The sequence below is a fragment of the Daldinia loculata genome (assembly GCF_022478755.1).
Source record: "Daldinia loculata strain CBS 113971 unplaced genomic scaffold F4817scaffold_18, whole genome shotgun sequence".
NCBI classification, from domain to species: Eukaryota; Fungi; Ascomycota; class Sordariomycetes; order Xylariales; family Hypoxylaceae; genus Daldinia; species Daldinia loculata.
This window is the reverse complement of record NW_026054872.1, coordinates 15,287-38,780: the sequence shown is the minus strand read 5'-3', so window position 1 is coordinate 38,780 and position 23,494 is coordinate 15,287. Positions and strand designations below refer to the sequence as shown.

The 23,494-nt window shown below is 46.1% G+C and overlaps 8 protein-coding genes across 8 annotated transcripts; 6 read left to right on the top strand and 2 right to left on the bottom strand.

Annotated features, from left to right (window-relative positions):
- Window positions 1-2,354: 2,354 nt before the first annotated feature.
- F4817DRAFT_364413 (carbon-nitrogen hydrolase) lies at window positions 2,355-6,000 on the top strand (the record flags this gene model as incomplete). The annotated part of the gene is made up of 4 exons (XM_049306751.1): window positions 2,355-3,153; window positions 3,214-3,546; window positions 3,603-3,615; window positions 3,666-6,000. Exons 1-4 carry the CDS (start codon window positions 3,018-3,020, stop codon window positions 5,998-6,000), a joined length of 2,817 nt encoding a protein of 938 aa, XP_049159982.1. The 5' UTR covers window positions 2,355-3,017.
- A 1,195-nt stretch (window positions 6,001-7,195) lies between these two features.
- F4817DRAFT_334387 (uncharacterized protein) lies at window positions 7,196-8,418 on the top strand. The gene has a single exon (XM_049302884.1). The coding sequence runs from the start codon at window positions 7,288-7,290 to the stop codon at window positions 7,840-7,842; it is 555 nt and encodes a 184-aa protein (XP_049159981.1). The 5' UTR covers window positions 7,196-7,287; the 3' UTR covers window positions 7,843-8,418.
- A 2,495-nt stretch (window positions 8,419-10,913) lies between these two features.
- Window positions 10,914-13,084, top strand: F4817DRAFT_69104 (uncharacterized protein). Its single transcript, XM_049307775.1, has 3 exons — window positions 10,914-11,406; window positions 11,473-11,724; window positions 11,783-13,084. The coding sequence occupies exons 1-3, from the start codon at window positions 11,124-11,126 to the stop codon at window positions 12,877-12,879; spliced, it is 1,632 nt and encodes a 543-aa protein (XP_049159980.1). The 5' UTR covers window positions 10,914-11,123; the 3' UTR covers window positions 12,880-13,084.
- Window positions 13,085-13,213: 129 nt separating this feature from the next.
- F4817DRAFT_334383 (Der1-like family-domain-containing protein) lies at window positions 13,214-14,787 on the bottom strand. The gene is made up of 3 exons (XM_049302883.1): window positions 14,437-14,787; window positions 14,101-14,377; window positions 13,214-13,721 (listed from the first exon to the last, which is right to left on the bottom strand). Exons 1-3 carry the CDS (start codon window positions 14,481-14,483, stop codon window positions 13,290-13,292), a joined length of 756 nt encoding a protein of 251 aa, XP_049159979.1. The 5' UTR covers window positions 14,484-14,787; the 3' UTR covers window positions 13,214-13,289.
- Window positions 14,788-15,504: 717 nt separating this feature from the next.
- On the top strand, window positions 15,505-16,129 carry F4817DRAFT_364409 (uncharacterized protein; the record flags this gene model as incomplete). Its single annotated transcript, XM_049306750.1, has 1 exon — window positions 15,505-16,129. The coding sequence occupies exon 1, from the start codon at window positions 15,683-15,685 to the stop codon at window positions 16,127-16,129; it is 447 nt and encodes a 148-aa protein (XP_049159978.1). The 5' UTR covers window positions 15,505-15,682.
- Window positions 16,130-16,983: 854 nt separating this feature from the next.
- On the top strand, window positions 16,984-19,187 carry F4817DRAFT_358049 (uncharacterized protein; the record flags this gene model as incomplete). The annotated part of the gene is made up of 8 exons (XM_049305983.1): window positions 16,984-17,311; window positions 17,423-17,546; window positions 17,634-17,782; window positions 17,834-17,946; window positions 18,001-18,139; window positions 18,190-18,373; window positions 18,429-19,069; window positions 19,168-19,187. 8 exons carry the CDS (start codon window positions 16,984-16,986, stop codon window positions 19,185-19,187), a joined length of 1,698 nt encoding a protein of 565 aa, XP_049159977.1.
- Window positions 19,188-19,434: 247 nt separating this feature from the next.
- On the bottom strand, window positions 19,435-20,088 carry F4817DRAFT_314867 (uncharacterized protein; the record flags this gene model as incomplete). The annotated part of the gene is made up of 2 exons (XM_049300463.1): window positions 19,435-19,466; window positions 19,518-20,088. The coding sequence occupies 2 exons, from the start codon at window positions 20,086-20,088 to the stop codon at window positions 19,435-19,437; spliced, it is 603 nt and encodes a 200-aa protein (XP_049159976.1).
- A 2,502-nt stretch (window positions 20,089-22,590) lies between these two features.
- On the top strand, window positions 22,591-23,266 carry F4817DRAFT_314866 (uncharacterized protein; the record flags this gene model as incomplete). The annotated part of the gene is made up of 2 exons (XM_049300462.1): window positions 22,591-22,600; window positions 22,806-23,266. The coding sequence occupies 2 exons, from the start codon at window positions 22,591-22,593 to the stop codon at window positions 23,264-23,266; spliced, it is 471 nt and encodes a 156-aa protein (XP_049159975.1).
- Window positions 23,267-23,494: the final 228 nt, after the last annotated feature.

Below are 23,494 nucleotides of genomic sequence, written 5' to 3'. Positions count from 1 at the left end.
GAATGAGGCATGTGAATTCGTTTCGGATATATTCGAGCCTAAGCCGAACGCTTCGTCCCGAAATCTCAGAATAATCGGGAAGCCGAGTATGCAGAACTGGTACACACCATTAAGCTTTCCGATATGTTTATATGTAAATCCATATCCTTGCCCGGGAGTCTTGATTCGCATTGCGAACATTACCTCGACTTTCAACACTTTCTGTTCTTCCTCTCGCTCCCCCTCTACGCGTAGGGTGCCGTACTATGTGGGATGAAGACTCTAGATCAACGGCGCGCCTGTTACTACTAAGGAGTACAAGACATGGATAGTTAACATTGGCTTTTGCCGATCAAATGGTAGTTACCTACCTATCTACTGTCTACCGGGCGTATCTACCAAAGAAGTGTTAGTTCCATGGGGCAGGACTGATTGCCCTTTGATAGCAACGTCTACTTCATAAAACGTGAGACTTCCGCTCTTATATGTATAAATATCATACGGAACTAACACGGAGTGTCAGCTCTCCTTAAACACACAGACTTGCTAGTAGTGGAGATATTTAGTTATCACTGAGCGTGAAATAACTCTGCGATGCTTTGCTACTCCAGGCCGACAGCATTGACCTTGGGTGGTCCGTTATACGATTCTTATATATCATGGTCGGTGCCTTATCCAATTTATTATTCCAGCAATCCCTCTTTCGTATCTCATGAGAACGGGATGGTAGTGATGGGTCTACCCCTTTGCTTCTCAAGTGAGATGTGCACTTGGTCTACTCGGCTTTTTCTCTTGATAGAAGCTCTATGCTCAAAGTTACACACAACATAGTCGCCTCCACTAAGGTACCTTATGGCTGATAGGAGAGTCGCGCCGAGGCTAGTGGGCCGTGGCTTCTCATACTGCGAGCTTCGGTGCTCAAGCTCGAGTTATTGAGGGAAACACTTCTATGCTAGAAGCGCCAACGAGTTTTTCTTTTATGTCTCTGCTTGCGCCTAGATAACTGACTATGCTAGTCTGGGCTAATAGTTTATAGATGTTAAGGTCTAAAACAGAATAGCCGAAATGGGTTTTATGTACTTCATAGGCCCAAGAGTCTAGTCTGAAGAGTTCCATATCAGCTCCTTGATATATGGCATAGTCCTTCGGCTCATGGCGACCGCTGTGAAGCTGTTTCGAATAGGGGATATACACCCTTCCCCATCAATTTTACGAACACCCAAGTCAAGATATCCGGCGACATTGGAGACGCTTCATGCTCTGTCTACAAAATACTGTGGAAGATTACGTCCTCTAAGGACTCAGCAAGGCGTCTAATATTGACGCTCTTGGTGACCCTCGCCAGCTTGGTTCATCGCCTAGGAACGCTGGACTGACCGGCTACACTCTTCCATTCATCATCAAAACTTCGACATTGTGGGGGTTATGTTTTGAATAAGGCTTCTCATCTCCTATACCTAGATCGTTGTGCTCCTTCGAAATATCATCTCGGTTATGCCACTATCAACAGCACTAAGCTAGGTACGTCACATTTCTGCAGGGGCTCATCCCACTATTTTTTCATATTTTTCATTCCAGCTGTCTACCTGTAGGTACCTATCTTGTGTTTCCCCAACTAAGACTTATCGGAAGTTCGAACCGGGTTAATAAAGAAACAAACGCTATATAGGTTAGGTAGGTATCCTCACCATACTTCGATAATGGCACGTGTGGAGAAGAACATGTATTCTCTGGCGTCTACATACGCAATATCGACCCATAAGCCCCTCGTTGGATCCCATCACTCTGGAAGATCGCATGCGGAGCACTACTCTCGCTATCTCACCCACTCACGGTGGCGTATTTAGCGCTTTCGAGGTTAGCAGGGGTTCATCGGCAGACCATTGGTGGGCTCTGGAGACTTTCCTGGCAGTCTACTGGCCTATCCGTGCCTCTGGGATTCTTCAGCGGCCTTTCCCGCCCCACGACGTTTTGAGTTACACCACAGCTACACCACAGCCAGAGATGTTCTGCAGCGGATCATTAATTATCGCCCAGCCACACCTTGAAGCCAGTTCTTTACTACTACACCACCATCGAAGCTTCACCGGTGGTTCATAATGATTGCCCCAAGTCAATTGGGTGATTCATGGTCATCCGAGCCACCCGCCAGCTGGATACGATGGGTTACCGTCGTTTTCGTAGTCCACACCATCCGTTAGGTACTAATCGAGTCGCGAACGAAGTAAGGTTGCGCAAGAATCCAAGTGTCGGAGCAGAACTGACGATGGTTAGTTTTGCTTTGCGTTTAAATCTTTCGAGTGAGTTATACCTATTCTTGGTGAGCTCGATATATGAATCATAACTTGAATATTTCGCTTGATGGAACTGCTCAGTAAGGCCGCGAGGCTAGGAAGGTCAGTCAATAACCCATGAAGCGCTTATATTCGCAGTACTGTTGGCTGCGCGATTAGACCCTCGTCCGGATACACGCATACTACTCTCAACCAGTCTCCTTTTATTCGGTTTATTGTAGCTGTACCTCAGGATCACCCCTTGTCTTAAACGTGCTATCTCGTAGGCCTCGTTGGTAATAGACGTAGCATCACAACTTGACCCCAGCTATAATTAACACCCCATCCTGCCCATCCCACCTTAGCCTACATAATATATGCTAGTGAATATGGTGTTATACATCCCCATCGATCGCCCTCTCCACTCTTACGCTTTCCTTATCACTCAATCTGGTATTCCTTTTACCATATCCCGAACTTCTGCTTTCGCTCGTGGGATCTCGAGTCGTGCGATCGTTGGGCGCGATACGATATCTGTACGCCGCTGCAAGACGGACGAGAACATTAGATTTAATTATCTTCCACGTTCTACTTAAGCGACAGTCGTATCGGACCCAGAACCACCGATTCCGACCTCTTCCTAATATAGTTACTTGGGTACAAAATTAAACCTTAGCACTCCTCTTCTCCTCTTCTTCTCCGTCATATTCCTAGAAATCGACAATACGGCCGCGTCTTCGGTTTCTATGAGACGGTGGATGGAAAATGAGGATAGGGTGTCTGCAATTCGCCCCGAAGCTCGGGGACGTTAATAATAACCTCAACCGCGCCGACGCAGTCTTGAGTAAAGCGAATCCCGAGAACCTCGACCTGCTTTGTCTACCCGAATTAGCTTTTTCAGGTATAGCCGTACCTAAAGTGCGTTTGAGTGTATTCAAATCATAACGCTGACTCCATCAAGGCTATAACTTCAAGTCGCTTCAACAAATCAGCCCTTTCCTCGAGCCTCAAGGCTCTGGCGTAACTGCGCTCTGGGCGAGAACGGTTGCACTCAAATACAATTGCGTTACGATAGTCGGATACCCAGAGAGTTGCGATGTAAAAGCAAAATGGCCCACCGGACCCGAGTACTACAACTCGGCCATCGTCGTCAACGGCGAGGGAGAAACAATCGGCAATTATAGAAAGAGTTTCTTGTATTATACGGACGAGACATGGGCTCTGGAAGGCGGCGAAGGGTTCTGGCAAGGATCTATCCCGGGTCTTGGGAACAGAAACACCTCTCTAGGCATTTGTGTGTATAGCCTTCACTATGAATCTTGTTACTCTTCTTGCTAACAATTTGTCTAGGCATGGATATTAAGTGAGCGATATGACTGAACATGTAGTTAACCCTACTGACTTTTCCTTTAGTCCATATAAGTTCGAGGCTCCCTTCCACGCTTTCGAATTCGCATTTCATGTCCTAGAGATGGGATCAAATCTCGTCATCCTTACGATGGCCTGGCTCACAAGGGAGGATGGTCGAATGTTCTCGCGCATGCCCAATGATCCGGATTTGGACACATTAACCTATTGGGTATCCAGATTAGAGCCGCTCATCAGAGCAGAAAGCGAGGAGGAAATCATCGTAGTTTTTGCAAATCGCTGTGGTATCGAGGATGACGCGGTTTATGCCGGGACCAGCGCTGTGATTGGGATAAAAGATGGCGAGGTTAATGTTTATGGGATCCTTGGTAGGGGAGAGAAGGAGCTTCTGATTGTTGATACAGATGCTGCCCCTTATGCTAAATTGGTGTATCGGCCTGATGACAATGCATCAGCGGTTACTTCGACCGATGACGAGTCAAAAGGCGGTTCGTCCAATACATCGGCTAGACCTGACAAGGAGGATACTTCGAGGAGGTCGGAACAGCCTAGATCAACGGGAGGAAATGGTTCTACTAACACTCCAACGACCCAGACACCGAAAAGCACCGACTCGGCCAGGATGTCTAAGACGTCCGCTCAGCCTATTTCACCATTGAGTGAGTCTACGCTCGCTAACTATGAATCGATATCACCTAGTGGAGCCACCAAAGACTATGATTACGTACCCTTGGGCCGTGGTCCCAGAGCTGGAAGTGATAGAAGTACGAAATCCATGCAAGGTTCAATCGGTTCAGGCCGTTCGAGTACATCAAAGAAGTCAAAAGGTTCAAGTCTCACTCGAGCTTCTAAGGAGACCCTTGATTCTAAGGGCTTGGCCTCCCATCGATTATCGTCTAAGAAAGTCAAGACAGCATCCCCTCGGATACAGATCCCACCTCCTAAGTTAGCAAATGATTCGATTCCGACTCCGACAGCACCAAGTCCGACGCCCTTGGCCGTCCGGCCTAAGCTTTCTATCCCGAAGGATGCTCATAGGCGCCCGCATATTCCCACACCCCATCCTGATTCGGGACAAAGTTATGTTCCAATGGAACAGCAGAATGCAATCTCAACTCCGACCACAGCTTTTGACGATTTGAGTCCGCAATTTCCAGCTAGGTCCTTTTGGACTCCTTCTGACTCGCGCCTGTGGAATTCGATGGAACTACGCGATGGGTCACCTTTATTAGAACACTCATCAATGTCCCCAAAACCGATTACTGAAAATAAGTCCAGAGCCGCAGAAGTAGACATGGAAGGCAGAAAGCCCTCACCACCTAAGTCGCGTATTACCAGCCGGTCGAGAAAACTTGAACGCTCTAACTCAGCGTTTGGCCAGAGGCCCGATTCTAACGCACTTGCTCAACGCCTTGAAACCACAAGTCCACGCCCGGAGTCTTCTCTTGGGCAGAGAGCCGATACATCTTCGCCTTATCCAGATCGCCCCTCTTCGCCGAAATCGCGAAATGCAAGTCGAAGTCGGCCTACTAACCCTATTCTCGCGGACGACCCTATAGAACAACAATACTTCGATGTCGCAGACGCTTCAGTCCTAATCGGCGCGAGCCCTAGCGTACTTAATAGCTCAGCGGCTAGAGGACCTTCTGCCATATTCCGTTCAGACACCCGCATGAGCAACGTCGAATCGACATATCGCCCTACATCTCAGGCCCCCCGGTCGCGCAGTAACAGTTACAAGACCCAAGGTCCATCAGTTCAAGGGGCTGTAGGAAATTCTTGGCAACCCCGCGCCATCAGCCGTGGGCGGCAGCGAGTACCGAAGGGCTTCACTGGAGCCTCCGACCATGCAGATACTAGCAGGAGAGGTGGCTCGCCCGAGTGGTCTGTTCAAGGGCACATGGACAGTGGGGATGATGATGAGATTGTGGAAGAGATCATTGTGCGACGCTCACCAAGCTGCGCAATTCATGGGGACAGACATAACCATATTGGCACTCCAGGACGAGAATCCAACCTGTACTCCAAAGATTCTAATGGAGAGAGGTTTGATTCGTCACGAGTTACTCCTGAGTCGGGTGGATCATTGAAGATTAAAAGTGCAACTGAAACCTCAATTCAGCCTCTCGACGAACTTGAGGTACACTCAAACTTTTACGCATCTTCTACCGAGACTCTTGCCGGCGCAGAAAGTTCGCTTGCCGCACCTTGGTTCTTGTTTGATCCAAAGACACCAAAAGCCATGGTTTTTAGGATGGATGAGAATCATGCTACACCTAATACGCCTCGGTCCGCTCCTTTCGCCCAGCCTCTGAAGATCGCGAAGCACATCGGACAAGAGGCGATAGATAAAGTTAGGCCAAAGAGTGCTGTTTGGTAGTAGTGGCACTTTAACGTATAATGAGCTTAGGAATGATTTGATGCACCTGGAAAATGTGTCACTATATTAAGCGAGGAGTTGGTTTGGTTAAAGACGGACATTCTTTCGATTTAGGCTCTGAATTCAAGTTATACCAGGACATGTAGATACTTACGTAGACATAGCAATGGCAAGTCTCATTGAGGGCCGATTGCCGGGCTTTGGCTGTGTAAAGTGAAAAGTTAGCAATGTCCTCACATTTCAAGGGAAACCCTAACAAAATAGATTAATTTAAGCGTCATATGCATCTTGGTGTTTCGCGGTTCGTGTTTTGAATATAGTTGAGCTTACGACTACTTTAGACACGATACAAAAGTCCCTTCACATTTAACATTGGCCATTTTGTCGGGATTCTCCTATACGGAAAGCTCTAGGAATAGTAGAGCGCATAGGTATCCGGTGCTTGCCCCAGACATGTTGCAAAGCAAGACGGTTACCTAACAGAAGCTTTGCTCTTTTGGTGCAACGGCAAACAAATTTCCCGGAGCATGTAGGTAAACAGCGTCCGAATCTGCTGTGAAACTGTAAGTATTCGAGTCAAGGAGCTTGTAGTCGTAATCCTAGTGTTATTACATCGTTATCCATGTAACTAAAAGCTACTACACGGATATCTGTCACACGATAATATGATATTGGCTCCATTTGTATGGTGCAGGCCTCCCAGCTTACATGGCACGACCAGTCAACTAATAACAATCAAACTGATATACAGAATGGCTATGACGTTTCGTACTGATTAGTTCGTTAGAAGTTGAAACCATGTTTCTGCTTTATTCCTAGCCTTTCTAACTGGACGCCTTACATTGATCGTGACCGATGCGACCAGACGCGTGGCTTTCCCAGGCTACCATCTACGGTTCTAAAGTGGCCAATGGTGATTGATCGTACGGAGTTATCCTACTATCACGCCGGAAGGCTAGAGGATGTTTACGTGGAAGTTGGCTTTGCGAGAAAGAGGAAGGGAAAAGTAATTGCGATCGTCAAACTGCCTGTCTATTATCCCGACGCGATTATGGTCTAGGATTGCGGGTGTCTGCATTGGTAGTCAGATCTGTGGGATGTCTCATTTTACGTAGAGTCCCGTCTCGAGGAGGACAATATAGCGTCATCTAAGGAAGCTGTATAAATACCTACGTAGGCATAGATCTCAACGATAGTAACTAAGAATATGGACAGTTCATCCTGAATTAACCATTTTACTTTTCTTTCTAAGGTAAATCTCTGATACCGTCGATATCCTATCTCAAAATGCGGACATTTGTAATTCCATTACTTTGCCAACTCTTCGTGCTTCTAACCCACGGACAGAAGCATCCGCAGCCGGTTGGTAACTGGACCCTTTCCAACGCCGTCCGAACTCGCTCTGCTGGTAACGAAACTTGCGACTGGAAGTTCCTGCTTTCTCAGTCCGAAGCACCATCGAACGGCGCTCCTACACTCTGCCAGTTCACAGTGAATGCGGATAATGGACATGATTGCGACACCGCTACTTTCTCTGGTGTAGCCTGCAATGGAACAGAGAGGTATAGCATTAACGGCGGACATGCCCCGGAGGGGTTCATAGTCATGGTTCTACTTGATTTGGAGGAGAATGTCGAGGCATACTTCGGGTTCGATGACAAGGCGTTGAACAAAGGCGCGCATATTCCCGAGCAAATCATTGCTGCTTACCCACCAAAGACCTCCGGATCACCTCGTGCTCGAAGCCTTCTCGAGAGACCCCTATTAGCGCGAGAGAACGGTACCACGTGGACTGTTAAGAATATGTATCGGGGTTGGTTACGATTCTATACTGCACTTTAGCTAATAGGATGCTGATATCATGTCCAGCTATAATACCATCAGAACATCGTATTCTCATAGACATGCTCATCCTGGACGGTTCCCCTGACGGAGTGGTTTGCCAGCTCAGGTTACAAGCCCCCGAAGACGTGGATCCTAAGACGTGGGGATTCTCAAATGCCAAATGTATTGATAACGACTGGACAGTCCATTGGGGATATCTACCTGCCCAAGATGCAGGTGTGATGACACTCGTCCCGTAAGTCAACCTACGTCTTGACTATTCGGAGGAATTATTTGGCTGATAGCTGATGTCGTGAACAGCCCGAGCAGGGATAGCAATGCGTTCTTTGGATATAACGATATTAACTCGCACGAGGCATTAGGTACAGCTGGGCCAAGTCAGGTGCTGCCGTGCAATTGTGGTTGAGCTCAATGAAATCCTGCTGGATGGCTTCGACTAACGGATGAGAAATTAGGAGGGTTGGTGGGGACGTCGAGATATAAAGATTGACAGATAGTAAACATGCTAATTTCTTTGCGTTTAATTCCACATAACTCTTGCCTACTATCGTGTATTTCAGGTCTAGCCCCCGGGGATAGAGCTCTGTGTATTATCTTGGCAAACGGCCTCAGCCAAACCATTCTTATATTCAACCTTTAACAATATTCTTGAGCTACTGGCTTTATGATCGTATCATCTATTTGAATATAATATCAAGTGAGGATAGTATCCACGAGTCAACAGCCTACATTCTGCAGGTCATCGTAAAAGGCAAGGCCGGGACATAGAAAGCCTGAGCTAGCCAACTCCATACGATAGTGCAGTAGCGTAAGCCCATTCCGCTCTTAGAGTTCACAAAATGGATTGACCACTTCGAATCTACATTAACGTGGCACCACAAGGGTTGCCTTCCTACATCTTCATATGCAGACGAGGGGGTTCAAAGATATTACGCACATCGATCGAGTAGTTTTGTATTTGACGGCTAACCGCGCAGGTTGGAACGCCGTAGATATGAATTAGCGTGGATTAGGTAGATAAATATCCTCCTACTCTATCTATTTGGCCGTGTGGGAATTTCACATAGATATTTCTGTTTAGTAGAGCAGCTAGTCGTACTCCTCAGTAGCCGTGCGGCACAATAGAAGACGCTAAAGAGATGTAATGGAAGAATTTCGTTCCAAGGTATCAGAAGAGATGACATGTGAGGTGAATAAACGACTCCTAATCTTTTAATATTTAATATGAAACTCTGCAAAGCATGGATGGATAGCGGCAGTCCCTTCTTTATATCTGAGGATATTCTGGAATTTAGATAGTTACGATCGTAAATTTACGTCCGGTAATCTATCATGTACGACCAACCTATGCGACTCCTCGGGTCCAGTGGCGTTTGGGTAGGTAACCCGACAGACGGTAAAGACAGCAGGGATGTATCGATATCATTCGCGCGAGAAGCTAACCCCTTCATATTACTTAAGCGCGATTAGGCCGTCTTTTTGGGCTAGTTCCCGCGCGCAATCTTCTGCGTAGCTTCAAGTTTAAGCGCCGAAGTAAGGGAACAGGCACTATTCACCCGGCAGCAGGGTATCGGGATATTAATGTCTAACAGAATCTGTATGCACACGATGATCCCTACTATGTACTCGGATAAGTGTTGACAAACAAGGACGGTGTTAAATAGAGAGCCACGATATTTACTTGCTAACGTAGCATGAAAAGGTAGCGATCGACTCCGATGATATATATTTTGTGTTTCAACATTCGCTCCGTTGAGCAACGGTTCTTATAAGGCAATGATCATCCTTTGCAGGGAGAAAACGTCATCCTGGTTTTAATGATGGATAGGTATCCAATCCCGTCAATTTGAAGATGTAAAAATGGTTCTTAAAGTCGCGTAGTGCCCGGACATGAGATTAGATATTCCGGAAAAACTGGATCCCGTGCCGAAAATGAGTGGAGCTTCGGCGCATCTTAAAAGAGGCAAGGTCGGGTCAGAATGCACCTGCAGTTCTTGCATCTGCAATGCAGCCGCTATCACTTTACGTGCATATGTAGTACATACGCGTTTAGATTCTATTCGTGGTTGTCCTACATTTACACTAAATCTTACACCAACAAAATAAATGAGCTGATTAAACGCGTTGAGGCAGCGAGGTCGGGCAAGCCTTGCCATATTTGCATCAAGGCTCTCATCTTCTCGAATTTCTCAGTTTCTGTCCTATCTACCTACCTTAGGTAGGTTATCTAGGTAATTTCAATTATTACCTAGGTTTGAAGAATATAGCTATAGCTCATGAATCTAGCGGAGCCATGACCCCAAGTGGTAATCTAACTTGAGTTTCCCGTTCTGCTCGTTCTATCCGCTATTTCGCGGGCTCGTGCTCATGAGCGTTTATAGAATGTCTTAAACGAGTCCTACGAGGGGTCATCAAGTTCATTAAAGCTGAGGACCCCGGCCGGCCGCTTCTCTGGCCGGCGTTTACCAAACCTGCTGGATCTGTCTGGCATCGTTACATGATAGCCTATCATTCTTCATACCCTTGTCTCTTCTTGGGCTAGCCCCAACCTCCCCCCGTACGCAGTTGGCCAATCAATACCAACGAATCGACTTGGCTTACATTTCGCGCTTCTACCTCTTCCCGCTCTGTTGTTATTGGCTACATGTCTTGTCGCCTGCCCATCCCCGGACCTTGTCATTGCTCAGAGGCTTGCGAAGACCTGCCAAAGCGGACTCCTTGGCCGGCATATTGGCCGCTCTCAAGCTTTCGTCTTCACTTGCCCAGTCCCGTTGGCTAGGGTATTGTTGCCGTCCCATTGGATCGTCTGTGGCCGTTTTTTCTGGCCAAAGAAAATCCAGTACTATTATCAGAAACATTCTCCACAAACGGACATAGGCAAGCTCTTAGACGCACTCTTTACTTAGCACAAGTGTAAAATTGCCTGCGAGCGAACAGGATGTTCGACCTCCGTCATCTCCGCGCAGCCGCTTGCCTTGCGGTGGGATGCGGGGTGGGCTGAGGTAGACGGTCATATATGAGATGGAGACCCTCCAACACGGCGGGCTTTGAGCCTCATACTCTTTACGGATATTGTTATCCACTGGCAGAGCCTGTTACTGTTGAACTTCGGAGAGGATCTTGTCTACAGAAGTAGATCGTGGATCGTGGATCGTGGATCGTGGTACTCGGAGGTTTGCCATGCGTTCTTCAACCCTATAGGAACCCCGTCCTCATAACATCCCTATCACTCCGCCTGCCCTAGATTTCTTCAACCACAGACCGTCATATCCGTCAAAATGGTCTCTTCAGTCCTGAATATTGGTGTACTACTTCTGCTATTCGGTTTTGTCAACTCTCTCCAAGTTACGCCAGGGTCACCGTGTGCTGCAGTGTGCTTAGACCACCAGGATGGCAATACACAAAACCCGGCAGCATCGTCAACGAACTCGTCAGATATCACTTGTCTCGATAGCGATTATGGTTCTTCGTCAACTGGTATCAAATTCGAAAACTGTCTCAGCTGTCTAAAAGATAGCAATGCTGTTAGCGGCTCTGAGAGTGATGTCTCTTGGTTCCTATGTGAGATTGCAACCTAAGTTATGATATTCCATATATGACCGTAATGACTGACATGGGCCTTAAAAGACAACTTGAGATATGCCGTCGATGTATGCGTTTTTGGCTCTCCAAATGCCCCAAAGGCCATCTCGTCCCCGTGCGATATTGATTATGGGTGTGCCCCTCTGGCCCAGTCGCTCCAATATGGCATATCAAACCCGAACAATGCGTCAGAATTCGGATATTGCACAGCGGGAAATGGCGCTTTCAAGAGCGAATCTGTTGAGGCGTGCTACCAATGCTTTCAAGCAAGCGATAACCAAGCTTACTTAGCTAACTGTATGATCTATATCAATATCCGGTTGTTAGGTAAACGAGACTGACTAACGGATAATAGTTCTCATTGCTCTACAAGCTGGTTGCGAACAGACTCCTGCGCCGGGTAGCTTAATTGGTTTCTCGGGAACACTGTTCTCTGATATTCCAATAAAAATCACCGCGCCGCCTACTGATGACAGTGGTAATGGCACTGATACGTCGAAGACTGATGACTCAAATCCGACATCGATGACCACTGGTGCCATAGTGGGCATCGCTGTTGGAGGGGCGCTACTATTTCTTGGTAGCCTGGGACTTTTCGTAGTTCACCATCGCCGCGAAAAGAAGGCCCGGGAGCGCGATGCCATGGGTTCGGATTACGATCCTCGGGGAGGAAGTGGCTCTATCTCAGCACCGAGCAAAGGAGCCTTTGCATCCTATGATAGCAAGCCCTCTGTATCAATGATAAGCGACTACGAGCTCAAGGCTCAGAGGGCATACACAAACAACGCTAATTACTACGACCTGGAAAAGGAGATGGCGGCGCGGCGGACAAACTACAACTTAGATCCACGACAACTTCCTACTCACCCTGCCTACATTCCCGGAAATACGAGTCGAGGTCCTTCTAGAACGGCTTCCCCCGCGCCTCCAGCAGCTGTGAAGTATCGCGCACCAGACTCGTACGTCATGCAGCAATATCTGAACGCGGTCGAAGACGTTGTTTCGATACATCTCCCACCACCACCACCACCACCGCCATCGCACCCCCCATCTCGAACCTCGAACCGATCACCCTCTCCAGCGGATTCTGCAACGACGAGGCTCTTAAAGAACCCCCAACCCGTAGCTCAAGTCCCACTCCCCCCTCCCCCAGCTCGCCACAATAAGGTTCCGTCGCTGTCTATGCCCACGGTACCACATATTAGGGTACCAAAGAAGTACTCTCCGCCGGTGATATCTTTACAGGGCGCGACGCCGGCCGACACACAAGAGAAGCAGCCTGGCGGCGATGCGCAGATATCGAAGCCGCTGACAATACACGAGCGGCGGTTTCAGGATCGTGGACTGTATATTACGTCCTCCACGGATATCCTTGAGCAGCAAGTCGCACCGCCACCGCGGCTAGGGGAGAATCTGAACGTAAGGACAGGGAATAGCTCTTTCTACGGTTAAACCCGTATTGTGTACGATTTATGTATGGGTGTATACATCTGCATAGATACCCAAGGGACTTTTGGTAATATTAGGGATGGCGTTCTGGATGCTTCGCTTGGGACGAGGTATTAGAAAACTGGAATGGCATAGCATTGAATGGGAAACGAACGGGAGACGATGCACTTAATTGTATGGCGCATACAGAAGCTATCTTACAGTTACTAGACGTAACAAGCTGTCCATCGCGTTGGTAATCGGACCTCAGATAGCGTGGAATATTGTATATAGACTACCTCCTAGTCATATATTACAAGACAAAAGAAAGGAAACAAAAGCCCGGTAATAAGACGGTAATTAGGTTATTAGGTACTTTGTATTGACTCATCCCTATGGACAAACTACTATTGGTCTATCTAAATCCGTAGCATCTAACCCAGACGTCGTCCAGGTCCCTGACTCCGCCACGAATCTGGCAGAGGACCAGTCCTTCCTCCACCGGTAGAGGGGGAAACCGACTGCCCGTAAACAGCATTCTGGACACGAGGCGTGCTCATGATCCATGAAAGGAACCGCGGCGTGGGAATTAGATTTGGACCATGTCCAAACTCGGGGTATATCCGAGTGAGAAAGTCGTGGAGATGAGCGGCGACTAGGCCGGTCAATCCAATCTTCAAATTCTCCCAGCCGTTCGGGAAAAGAAGCTGTACGACCAGAAGGCAATAAGGCATAAGTTGCGCGGGAATAGTGATAACGTAGAAGTGTGCGTTCATCCCTCGCTGATCCTGTGTCGCCGTGTAGCACAATGCGATAAGCAGCGCTTGTAGTAACACGAAGCCACCTGTGAAGAGAGCATTCAAAGGCTAATGCGCTAGTTAGCAAACTGCTCCTATCTCGAAGCAATGTCAAGATTATAGGAACTAGGGCTAAGTATGTAGGGCGCTACAAACCACCCGAGCAAACGCGTCCGAAGACATTGCTCGAGTCATCCAATTAGACATCCCACCATGCCCACACTCCGGACTGACCCTAAATGAGGTATGCGAATGACGGGCCAGCCACAGTGCAGGGGTGATCTTCCTCATCTCCAGGAACCGTCATAGCTGTAGAGGAAATCCACTATGCGGGCAGATATGTGAGGTGTTTTAGGGTGTAGGGTAGATATATAAAGTTTTTGGTGAAAGAGACGATCCATCTCTTAAACAGGTGATGGGTTACGGACGGTAAGGAGATATGACCTACCAGTATAATGCTAGCGATGAAGAAGAGGTACCATATCAAGTCCTCCTTCTTCGAGAACTTTGAGTTACCCGTCTCGAGCTGGCTCAGATATGTGAAAACGAAGTAGGTATCAAACAACACAGCCATCCCAGGTCCTGTCAAAAGGAAACTCGTTACGATTAGATATAAAGCGGGTGGGAATTGGATGAGCCGCGAATAGTGGAAGATGAAGGGCTCGGCATTTAGCATGCCTGTGTAGACTCCTACAGAACAGAGGAACACCGCCGTCGCGATCGTCCTATTAAGATACTGTTAGGTTTGTGAAGTTATCGAAGCAGAAGCGAGAATGCGACTAACCTGGCGATCGGAGGGGTGCTCATGTAGACACTAACCATGTCCGCCATGATTGCGGTATTTTAAGGATAGGTATTCAGTCAACTGCTTCAGGTATGAAATTTTTTACGAGATGTTGGTAGGAATAGAGGTGTTTTGCAGTTCCTATTGCAGTGAAGAAATAGAAAGCAGCAAAGACACGTATGCTTTCAACACGACTACAAGAGCCTCAAGGTGGCAATGACGAAGATGGTGGCACGGCACACGGGGAGGCAGACAGCGCTGCCGTTTGCATGGTTGGCCAATTGGAAATCTACCTCGGTCGGAAGAGGAATGACAGGAATAGAAGGTGAAAGAAAGAAGATTTTTTGTTCCGTGTCAAGTTTGAGCGAGAAAAAATACTTAGTTCAATACCTTATGTAAGCTTCAATCTAGCCTCATACGCCCCACTTCACTAGTACGTAGAAGCACGTGATGCGGCTAGCGGCATAGTGTCCCGCTCTTGTACGGATTAAGTTATTACATAGAAGTTGGGAAGAGCTAGAAAAGAACCGTTGAGTCTAATTGGCTAGAACAACTCTTGCATTTCATAAAGATTCTGTCTTGACCTTCAATCATATTCTGATCAATTTTATTGACGATTATCTTACTAGTCTTTGGTCGATAGACTTAGAGAATGGTTTCTAAATCTACATTATGAGCTACCTAAGTATTGGTAGTTAATTAATAATGTTATTTTTAATGTTATTTTCTATTATAAGCAATGGTTACTGCTGAAGATAAAAACTATTTCCGATATCACTAATAGACTATAGTGACATTCGACCACATATGCAATCATCCACTATAGCTCTGTAGGTTTCAGATACGACCGTTCGCAGGACAAGACTTTCTAGATTTGTATTTAGGACGCCACTAAAGAACAACCCGTCTAACTTACAGAACTTAGACGCCCCAAGTTTCTGCTGAATCTAATTTACTACCTATTTTAACGGCTAAAGCAAACCACCCCTATTAGAGGCACCTTCGCGCATATTAGCTACCTAAGCTATGTGAGGTAATTAGGAGGTATCTTTAAACTCAGATAAGTTGAAAAAGTTCAGTAATAGACTTTCCTCAAAAAGGCCCCTCGCCTTACGGAGAAATGTTGCTTATGTTTATCAAGAAGCTCTAAGCTTTCTAGAATATAAATATAACAGTAGGTCGACTTTTCAAGGCACTTATTCGATCATTTTACGTGCTTTGATCAAGTAAATTTGCTATAATCAAGATGCGCTTCTCCATCCTAGCTTTCGCTGTCGCCGTTCTTGGGCAGGATGTCCAGCCTTTGGACACTTGGACGCTCTATAACAGCACTATTACATGCGACCTTAAAACCTGTCAGTATAGCTTCTTCACGCACAAACACGGATCAGGAGAGACAGTTCAGTGTTACCTCAATATGAGAGGAACTCCCAGCTCGACGACTCTCTTCGTCGACCAGATCTGTCAGCCGGATCCCCTTCACACACTTACTCTGAGTTGGGCACCCGACCATTCAGTTATACTATGCATCGCAGACATCCATGAACGCGCGAACGCTTTCTATAGTCTCGAGAGATGGGAAGTTGCCGATAACAGGATCGCCCCGAACAAGACGGAATTCGCGTGGCGGGCTGGCGAGGTTCCGCTTCCAAGCACTACCTTCACACGCCCAGCCCCGACATTGCAGGAGTAATATCTCATGGGTACCTCGGATCCAGCCCCGGCATGCTCCGTTACGATCATATCAACCTACTACGACGGCCATTCTGTCTCGACAAAATTGATCCCTTGCTTGGAATGCGCTCGATCGGAACACTGGGACTCATATGCTAAAAATGATAAATGTTAAAGCGTCTTGTGTTTGGAAAAGGGGGTGGGAAAGAGGGAGATGCATTAGCGATATCTATGTACGATATGTTATGATAGCGAAATAATCTGCATGTTAGACTTGTAGACGATACATACCTACTTGATGTTTGCTGTTAAAACCTACACTGGGAATTGTCATGGAAGTTTCATAAGTTGAATAGAATTTAAAAGATCTACACACTAAAGCTGACGTTCATAAATTCCCATATACTCTTTAGATCAAACAGAATGTCCCCTCCTGTATTGATATGAATGGGAAGGTGCCGGTAAAGGGCTATTTAGAAAGCAAATTTGAAGGTGAAATCTGAGGTAGGATTATACCATTGTCAATATTCTTGAGGACAATTATGTAAAGCACGATTGCTTCATGTAGTTAGTCTCTTTTTTCTTCACAATTTCGTCGTATCTTCTCTTTCGAACTATAACATGGATTATGATAGGCCAAGATTACGCTTCAATCCTTTACCGGTGGGGTACCGAATATATATATCCCTGGGTCCCCGAATATCTAACATGTTTTATCCATTGCTCTTCTGTTTGCGCTTACAGTGTCGTGCAACGATTCTAAACCTTCTTTCTATAGTCACACTCCTCTGTATCAACCTCTGGCAAACGAAACAAGATATCGTCGAAACCCTCTACCCTTGATCAACGTATTCTCTCGAAAAAGGGGTAAAAATGTCGGGTCACGTGTTCGACGTTCGCTGCTCTACGGAGATCACCGTAGAGCCTAATTTACAACAACGGTTGGTGATGGCTCCTCATACTGACGTGAGCATTGTTACTGATGCAAGCTTTATTGCTCCGTTTAAAGAGGCAGAAAAGCGTTCTGAAGCCCTTAGTGAGAAGAATGACCAGCCATCTTCGGTCACCGACTATCCGATGACTGAAGACGAAGTACGCAATCTCCTCAACGTCGTCGACAGAATTCCCACCAAGCTTTGGGTGGCCTGCCTCGCCGGTATCCTTGAACGGTTTGTATGGTATGGGGCGACTGCCCCTTTGCGTGAGTGATTCATCTAATATATAGTGTAAGACGTATAATTTGCTGACTATTTTTACAGAGAACTACCTTCAAAACGCTCCCGGAGGCGAAGTCCCAGGGCTCTCGGTCTAGGACAGGCATCCGCATCTAATATCGTGAATGCGCTCATTATCGGGTCTTACATTACCCCTGTTCCTGCTGCTGTTGTTGCTGATAGCTGGCTTGGTCGTTACAAAACCATGCTCTATGCTGCTATGTATAGTGGAATTCCTATCTTAGTCCCCTTCATTCCTCCCTTCATGCAGTTTATTTTAGCCAAGAATTTAAGTTAACAATGTGCTAGCATTGAATGTATCGGGGCAACAATTCTATTCGCGACTTCACTGCCTGCTGCTATTCACGGGGGAGCTGCTCTCGGTGGCGTAATCCCCGCATGTATACTGCTGGCTGTGGGATCAGGGGCATTCAAAACTACCGTGGTCCCGTTTATTGGTGAGTAGGAACATCCGGACTTTGTGGGAACGTTGCATTAATCTCTTATAGCCGACCAGTACGAGCAAACCGAGCCTCGGATCTACACTAAGAAGACGGGTGAGAAGGTTGTTACCAGTCAAGAGTTGACTATTACGTATATCTATAATGCATTTTACTGGTTCGTGGAATATACTCATTTTTTTGAATGAAAGGAGTTTAACAGGATATATACCTAGGCCGTGAATGTAGTGGGTTTCTTTGCCGATTCCACGCCATTGCTAGAGAAATATGTTGGTTTTTGGGTCGCATACTTAATTCCTTGCTGTTGCATGTGGCTAGCCTTGATCCCGATTCTTCTCGGTCGCAATTACTTTGGTCAGTTTCATTAGCTAGTACATTATAATGGTTGACTGACGTCTTTCCAGTTCGGGAATCCCCAACAGGTAACATCATGCCTGATGTGGTGTCCGCCTTGCGCTATGGCATAGCCGGAGGCTTCCAAATGGATGCTGCAAAACCGGACGTCCAGCTCCAACATGGTCGTCAAGTCACATGGACTGACTCTTTTATCGAGGATATTAAGCGAAGCCTTCTAACCTGCCGAGTATTGTACGTATGGATCTTTCCAAATATTCTGCTTCATCATCTAATGTTAGTGTGGCAGGCTCCTTTTCCCTATTCACTGGCTCTGCTACAATCAGACATTCAACAATTTGATCTCTCAGGCTGGGCAAATGGTCACATACGGCATCCCAAATGACATGATAAAAATTGCCGGGGCCATTTCCGGTATCGTCGTCGCGCCCATGATCCAGAAAGGATTATATCCTTTCCTTACAAAGAAACAGATTTCGTTTAGTCCGATTGCACGTATGTCAGTTGGATTCGCTGTTCTGACCCTTTCTATGGTCTACGCAACCATAGTTCAAAAGCTTGTATATCAGGCAGGGCCGTGCTATGACACGCCGCTAGCGTGCTCGGCTGCTCTTAATCGTACCGTGCCTAACCAGATTTCGGTCTTTCTTCAAATCCCAATCTACTTCGGAGGCGCGGTGGCAGAAGTTTTGTGCTTGACCACGGGTACCGAATATGCCTATAACCATGCCCCTAAGAGGATGAAGACGCTAGTCCAATCCATTTGGCTCGCCATGGCCGGGTTTGGATCGTGCTTAGCCCTTGCATTTACGCCGCTGACCATGGATCCTCACTTGGTCACGATGTATGCTATCTTGTCCGTACTTTTAGGTGGGGCAACCATCCTGCTATGGGTGCTTTTTCGGAACGTGGATAAGGTTAAGAACGAAAGTGATGGAATCATTGAAAACATTAGTCACACGTTCGATATGTGGGAAGAAATAGTGCAGGGAGGGATCTAGGAATAGGAGCTTGTGCATGTTCCTTAGTTATGTTGGTAGGGCTTTAGTATGGAATAAACTAATACTTGACGAATTGCTTCAAAAAAATAGTGACTAGAAGCTATAGAGTTTGTTTGATCTAATTCTTAGGATATGAAGAGCCCATATTTTCTTCGTTGTTGAGACCTATCTACTCATATACTATGGGCATAGGACCCTTCTTCTCTTTAGTGATGTGGTTTAAAAACCCCTGGGCATCCTCTCTGAAAAAGGCCTTCCGGGTCGTACTTCTTGCTGACCTCCACAAGATACCCCTTATTGCGTTCGCCGTAAGATCCAATAGGGTCCTGGTCGACGAATGCATAATTCATATATATATATATAAGGTACCAATTTACCTTTGTCAGATGCCTCTGCCTTGATCTTTTCGAGCGCAACTATCATCTCTAAAACCCTCTTATCATCCTCGGCATCTTGCCAATAAGAAAGTAGTAAAACTGATACGAGGGGTCCGTTAGCTGCATTTAGACCCAGGGAATTACCCCCATTCTGAGCTGACTTTTCTAGTAGCGAGACAGGATATGGTTGGAGAGTGAAGGAGCACCTTAAGCCTTCTACCAGCTTAATAGGTTCGAGTGCTATCTTGTATATTTCGGAAGCGGCTATAATAAGGCCTAGGTCAACGGTGATACTATTTTGGATATTGGCGCAACTGGGCGCTGGTTGTTGGCCTCCCCCACGAACGGCAAATTTGGTGTCTCCTTTTGAGGCAAAAGGCTGGATTGCCCTCACGAACGCAGCCACATCTTGTTTAGATCGGGGTTGAAGTATGCAAGCTGGTTTAAGATCGCTTTCTAGCTGAGAAAGATACGAAGAGTTCAAGTTTTCGTACTCTGCCGTACCCCGAAGAGAGAATTGACCATCTGGGATAGCGTGCCTTAACGCGTCGATAGCCAGTGATGAATCCATTCTGACTGGTATTGTAATGATACGAGATAGATGTTATTTCCCAAAGTCCTATCACCTCTTTAACTTTCTTTTTCTCTTTATTAAGTAGTTGTCTATCCTTTTATAGGCATCTAAGAAATAAGGAAATGGTGCTATCCTAGATTAGAGAAGAATGAGCGGGCAGGGCTCTGCGGCACATCTATGACCGCCAAGGCGTAGATCCATCCTCTTGGCTTAACTTGATGCTGTATATTAGGTAGTTATCCGTAAGAGTTTGAATCAGGTTAAGAGAGACAATGTAATGCTATCTAACAAATCACTAGTCGTAAAATCTATAAATAGTCTTTGTCCCGGTGATGGTCTACATAAGCTGGAAATTCACATGTTCACATTACAATAGAGGTCCCTAACCCGATCTGCTGCCAGCGGATGAGTAGAATGTGACACTGAAATTTTAAAAATGACGGAAGCAGAGCCTGAAGCGATTCGGTGTCTTGAAGAATATGGTTTCTGAACGGAACAAATTAGCCCCCTAGATTTCCTTCGTTAGGTATGTAAAGTAATCCGAGTTTGGCGCTCTTGGCAACCGGGTATAGTGCACCGCCGGCTTTCTCAGCAGCTTACATGTGTGTAGTCAGTCATATAGATCAGCGTTAAAATATACCAATCAGAAGTCATTGTGCCACACCTTAACCTAGTATAACTAGCTTAGTAAAACTAAGTCAATAATAGTATAGCATCATTACTTCCTAACGTACCCAGATAGTATCGTCCTCGCATCCCTTCAGTCCGTGGAGATTTCGGGGCAACGGTTTAGAAGGCTAACAGGCTGGCAGGGAGCTGTCAACACGGTATTGAGCACTACAAGAGCTGGATTCCAGGAACGGAGAAGACTTCTCATAATGTCCTCTTCAAATTAATAAACCATTGAGACAAAATGGCTTACGGTATAAACTGGTTGCAAGATGGGAGCACTCAAGATGCTGTGCCTCTCGTAGACATAGCTAGCGCAAAGCATCCGGACGACCATCATGATATTCACATCGTGTGATACGACTCCACACACAAAGGCTGATAGGAATGGTTTGGTGTGTTTAGCCTTATAATGATACTAGTTAGCTCATTGATGATACTTGTTGTGATATCTTTCTTGTCAGTCATTTAGAAGGAATGTCAAATCGCCATCCGCTATAACCATCATTGCGGGTCACTTGTGAATCATAGCCACTATTATTTTGTTATTTTCCTTGTTTACCGACAAGTCAGAGCTTGGGAATATGTGGCAGACATTTGCACAAATAATCACAACTGATACTACTCCCATTCTAAAAGGCACCAGCAATCTACAAGATAAAGAAGTAGACAATTTAATACAATTCGGGTTCTCGGACTTGAGGGGGAACATAGTGTTAAGTTAGGGAGGATAAGGAATAATACTAAGAGCAAGACAGGTAAATTATTAAGGAACTTAGGGTAATCAAATATAACTTAGTATATACTTGAGTCAAAATTGTGTATTCTATTAAATCATGAACTTATTATGCTTATTAGGTCTGCTATAGAAAGTATTGTACTAATTTCTAGAATACTAGTAGCTAAAAAGGTGATATCGTCTTGCTAAAGCTTTTACCCCTATATTATCTTGTTGAGATTATTGTTATGTTCACCTACCAAGGCTTAAGAAAAATACAAGAGCCATATATTAGTGGTATCTAAATTAATTACTTGAAAGTATAACGGTTAGAAGATGTGAGTACCTAGTAAGAGACATCAACTAATATAAAGTTGCTTAATTCACCATTGTTTTCTCTTGATGTACATAGGTACCTAGCCATATTGTAGAAACCATACAATTATTCAAACTCGTACTTTAGTGTCTCTCTGGGGTAGTTTTCCTCTCTTGCTTATAAGGTATTCCATTCTCTGAAATACATTGCTACAAAGCATACTGCTAGTAGTATTGTTGGTACCGTAGGAGGTATGTACCTCCTAATGTATGCCCTGCGTTCTGACCGTCACCGCGTTGCCATGCAGCGCCGCCTTCACGACTACTTCGTTCACAGCCTTCTCTACCTAAGCACCGTAGATACAGGGCCTTTAATTAGGTACCTACACTAGGTGGGTACTTACCTCCAAGTTACCTTAGGCACCTAAGGCACCAGCCTATTATTCGTATGGCTACGTGGGTACTCCTTTTCGCTATACTCTAGGTCGTAACGGCAGGGGTTGTAGGTAGTAGCAGGTACTTGTTTGTAATTTAGGCAGTCGTCGTTTCCGTAGGCAGTTGCAAACTTCTCAGGAGTTGCCGCCACTACAGTAACGAGGCTATTCAGATTTCTATTAGATTTTTCGCCGACAGGAGCAAAAGGTCGTCTTCCTTTTCTTTCTACAACTTGCGATAAACGCCAAATCCTACTCGTCGCCGGAGTATGGTCTCCTATCTTCAGCAAGCAATCACTCGCCACACCTACATTTGAAGCAATACTAAGTTAGGTGACCAAGTTGAATCGGTCATGCACAAAGATGTCTGAGGGTGAGTTCCCCTAAACTACCTAAAATTCCCTTTCTACCAGTCTCAAACCCTGTATATTATGTACTATTTCTTACAAAATATACTTAATACTGGGGATATAAACCCATTAACACTTGTTTAATTGTAGAAACTCCCCCTATTTCGTCGCCGACCGGCAATCCGACCGGTGGCGTTCCCGATGACGAGCTCTCTTAGCAAGAGAAAGCCCGAAAGAAGGGACGAACACCGCTCCCAAGCCTCCCTCCAGCGCGGCTGGCAGAAATTCACAACATTGACCAAGCAAGAGTGGAAGCGGACAATGCTACCGACAAGGTGTTCACGGGCCGCCCACAACAGCCCCAGCCCAAAGCCACCAAGCGCCGAGAACTTCCCTACCTGCCCTGCGATATTTGCGGAAAGCTCCTCAAGGGGCCGACTATCTTAAAGTGTCATAAGAGAACGGTTCATATCGGTACGCGTTGCTATTGGGGGGCTTGTACTCAGACGTTCATCAGTACCGAGGAGCTCATCGAACACCTAAAAGATCACCAGACTATAGCATCGACAGGCGACAAGCCTGGCGATTTAATCTGCCACTGGCCCGGCTGTAGCCATCCTCATTCATACATCCACGAGCTGTACCGACATATTCGAATTCACAACGGTGATATGCATCAGAGTTACTAGTCGAAGAGTGTTCAAGCCTGCTTTTGTGAAATGGATATAGTAGCTACCGCCGTAGCAACGTCCATATTGACGGCTCTTTTTAGGGCCTTTTGATCTTCTGATCTTTTGCATGCAACCATCAGAGAAGTGGTTTTCTGTCTTTCCTCAATTAGGAACATGACTTCAACTGTGCTATAGCTTTGCCTTTGCGTTATTTTCAATCACGGTTATAATAAAGACTTTCATCGC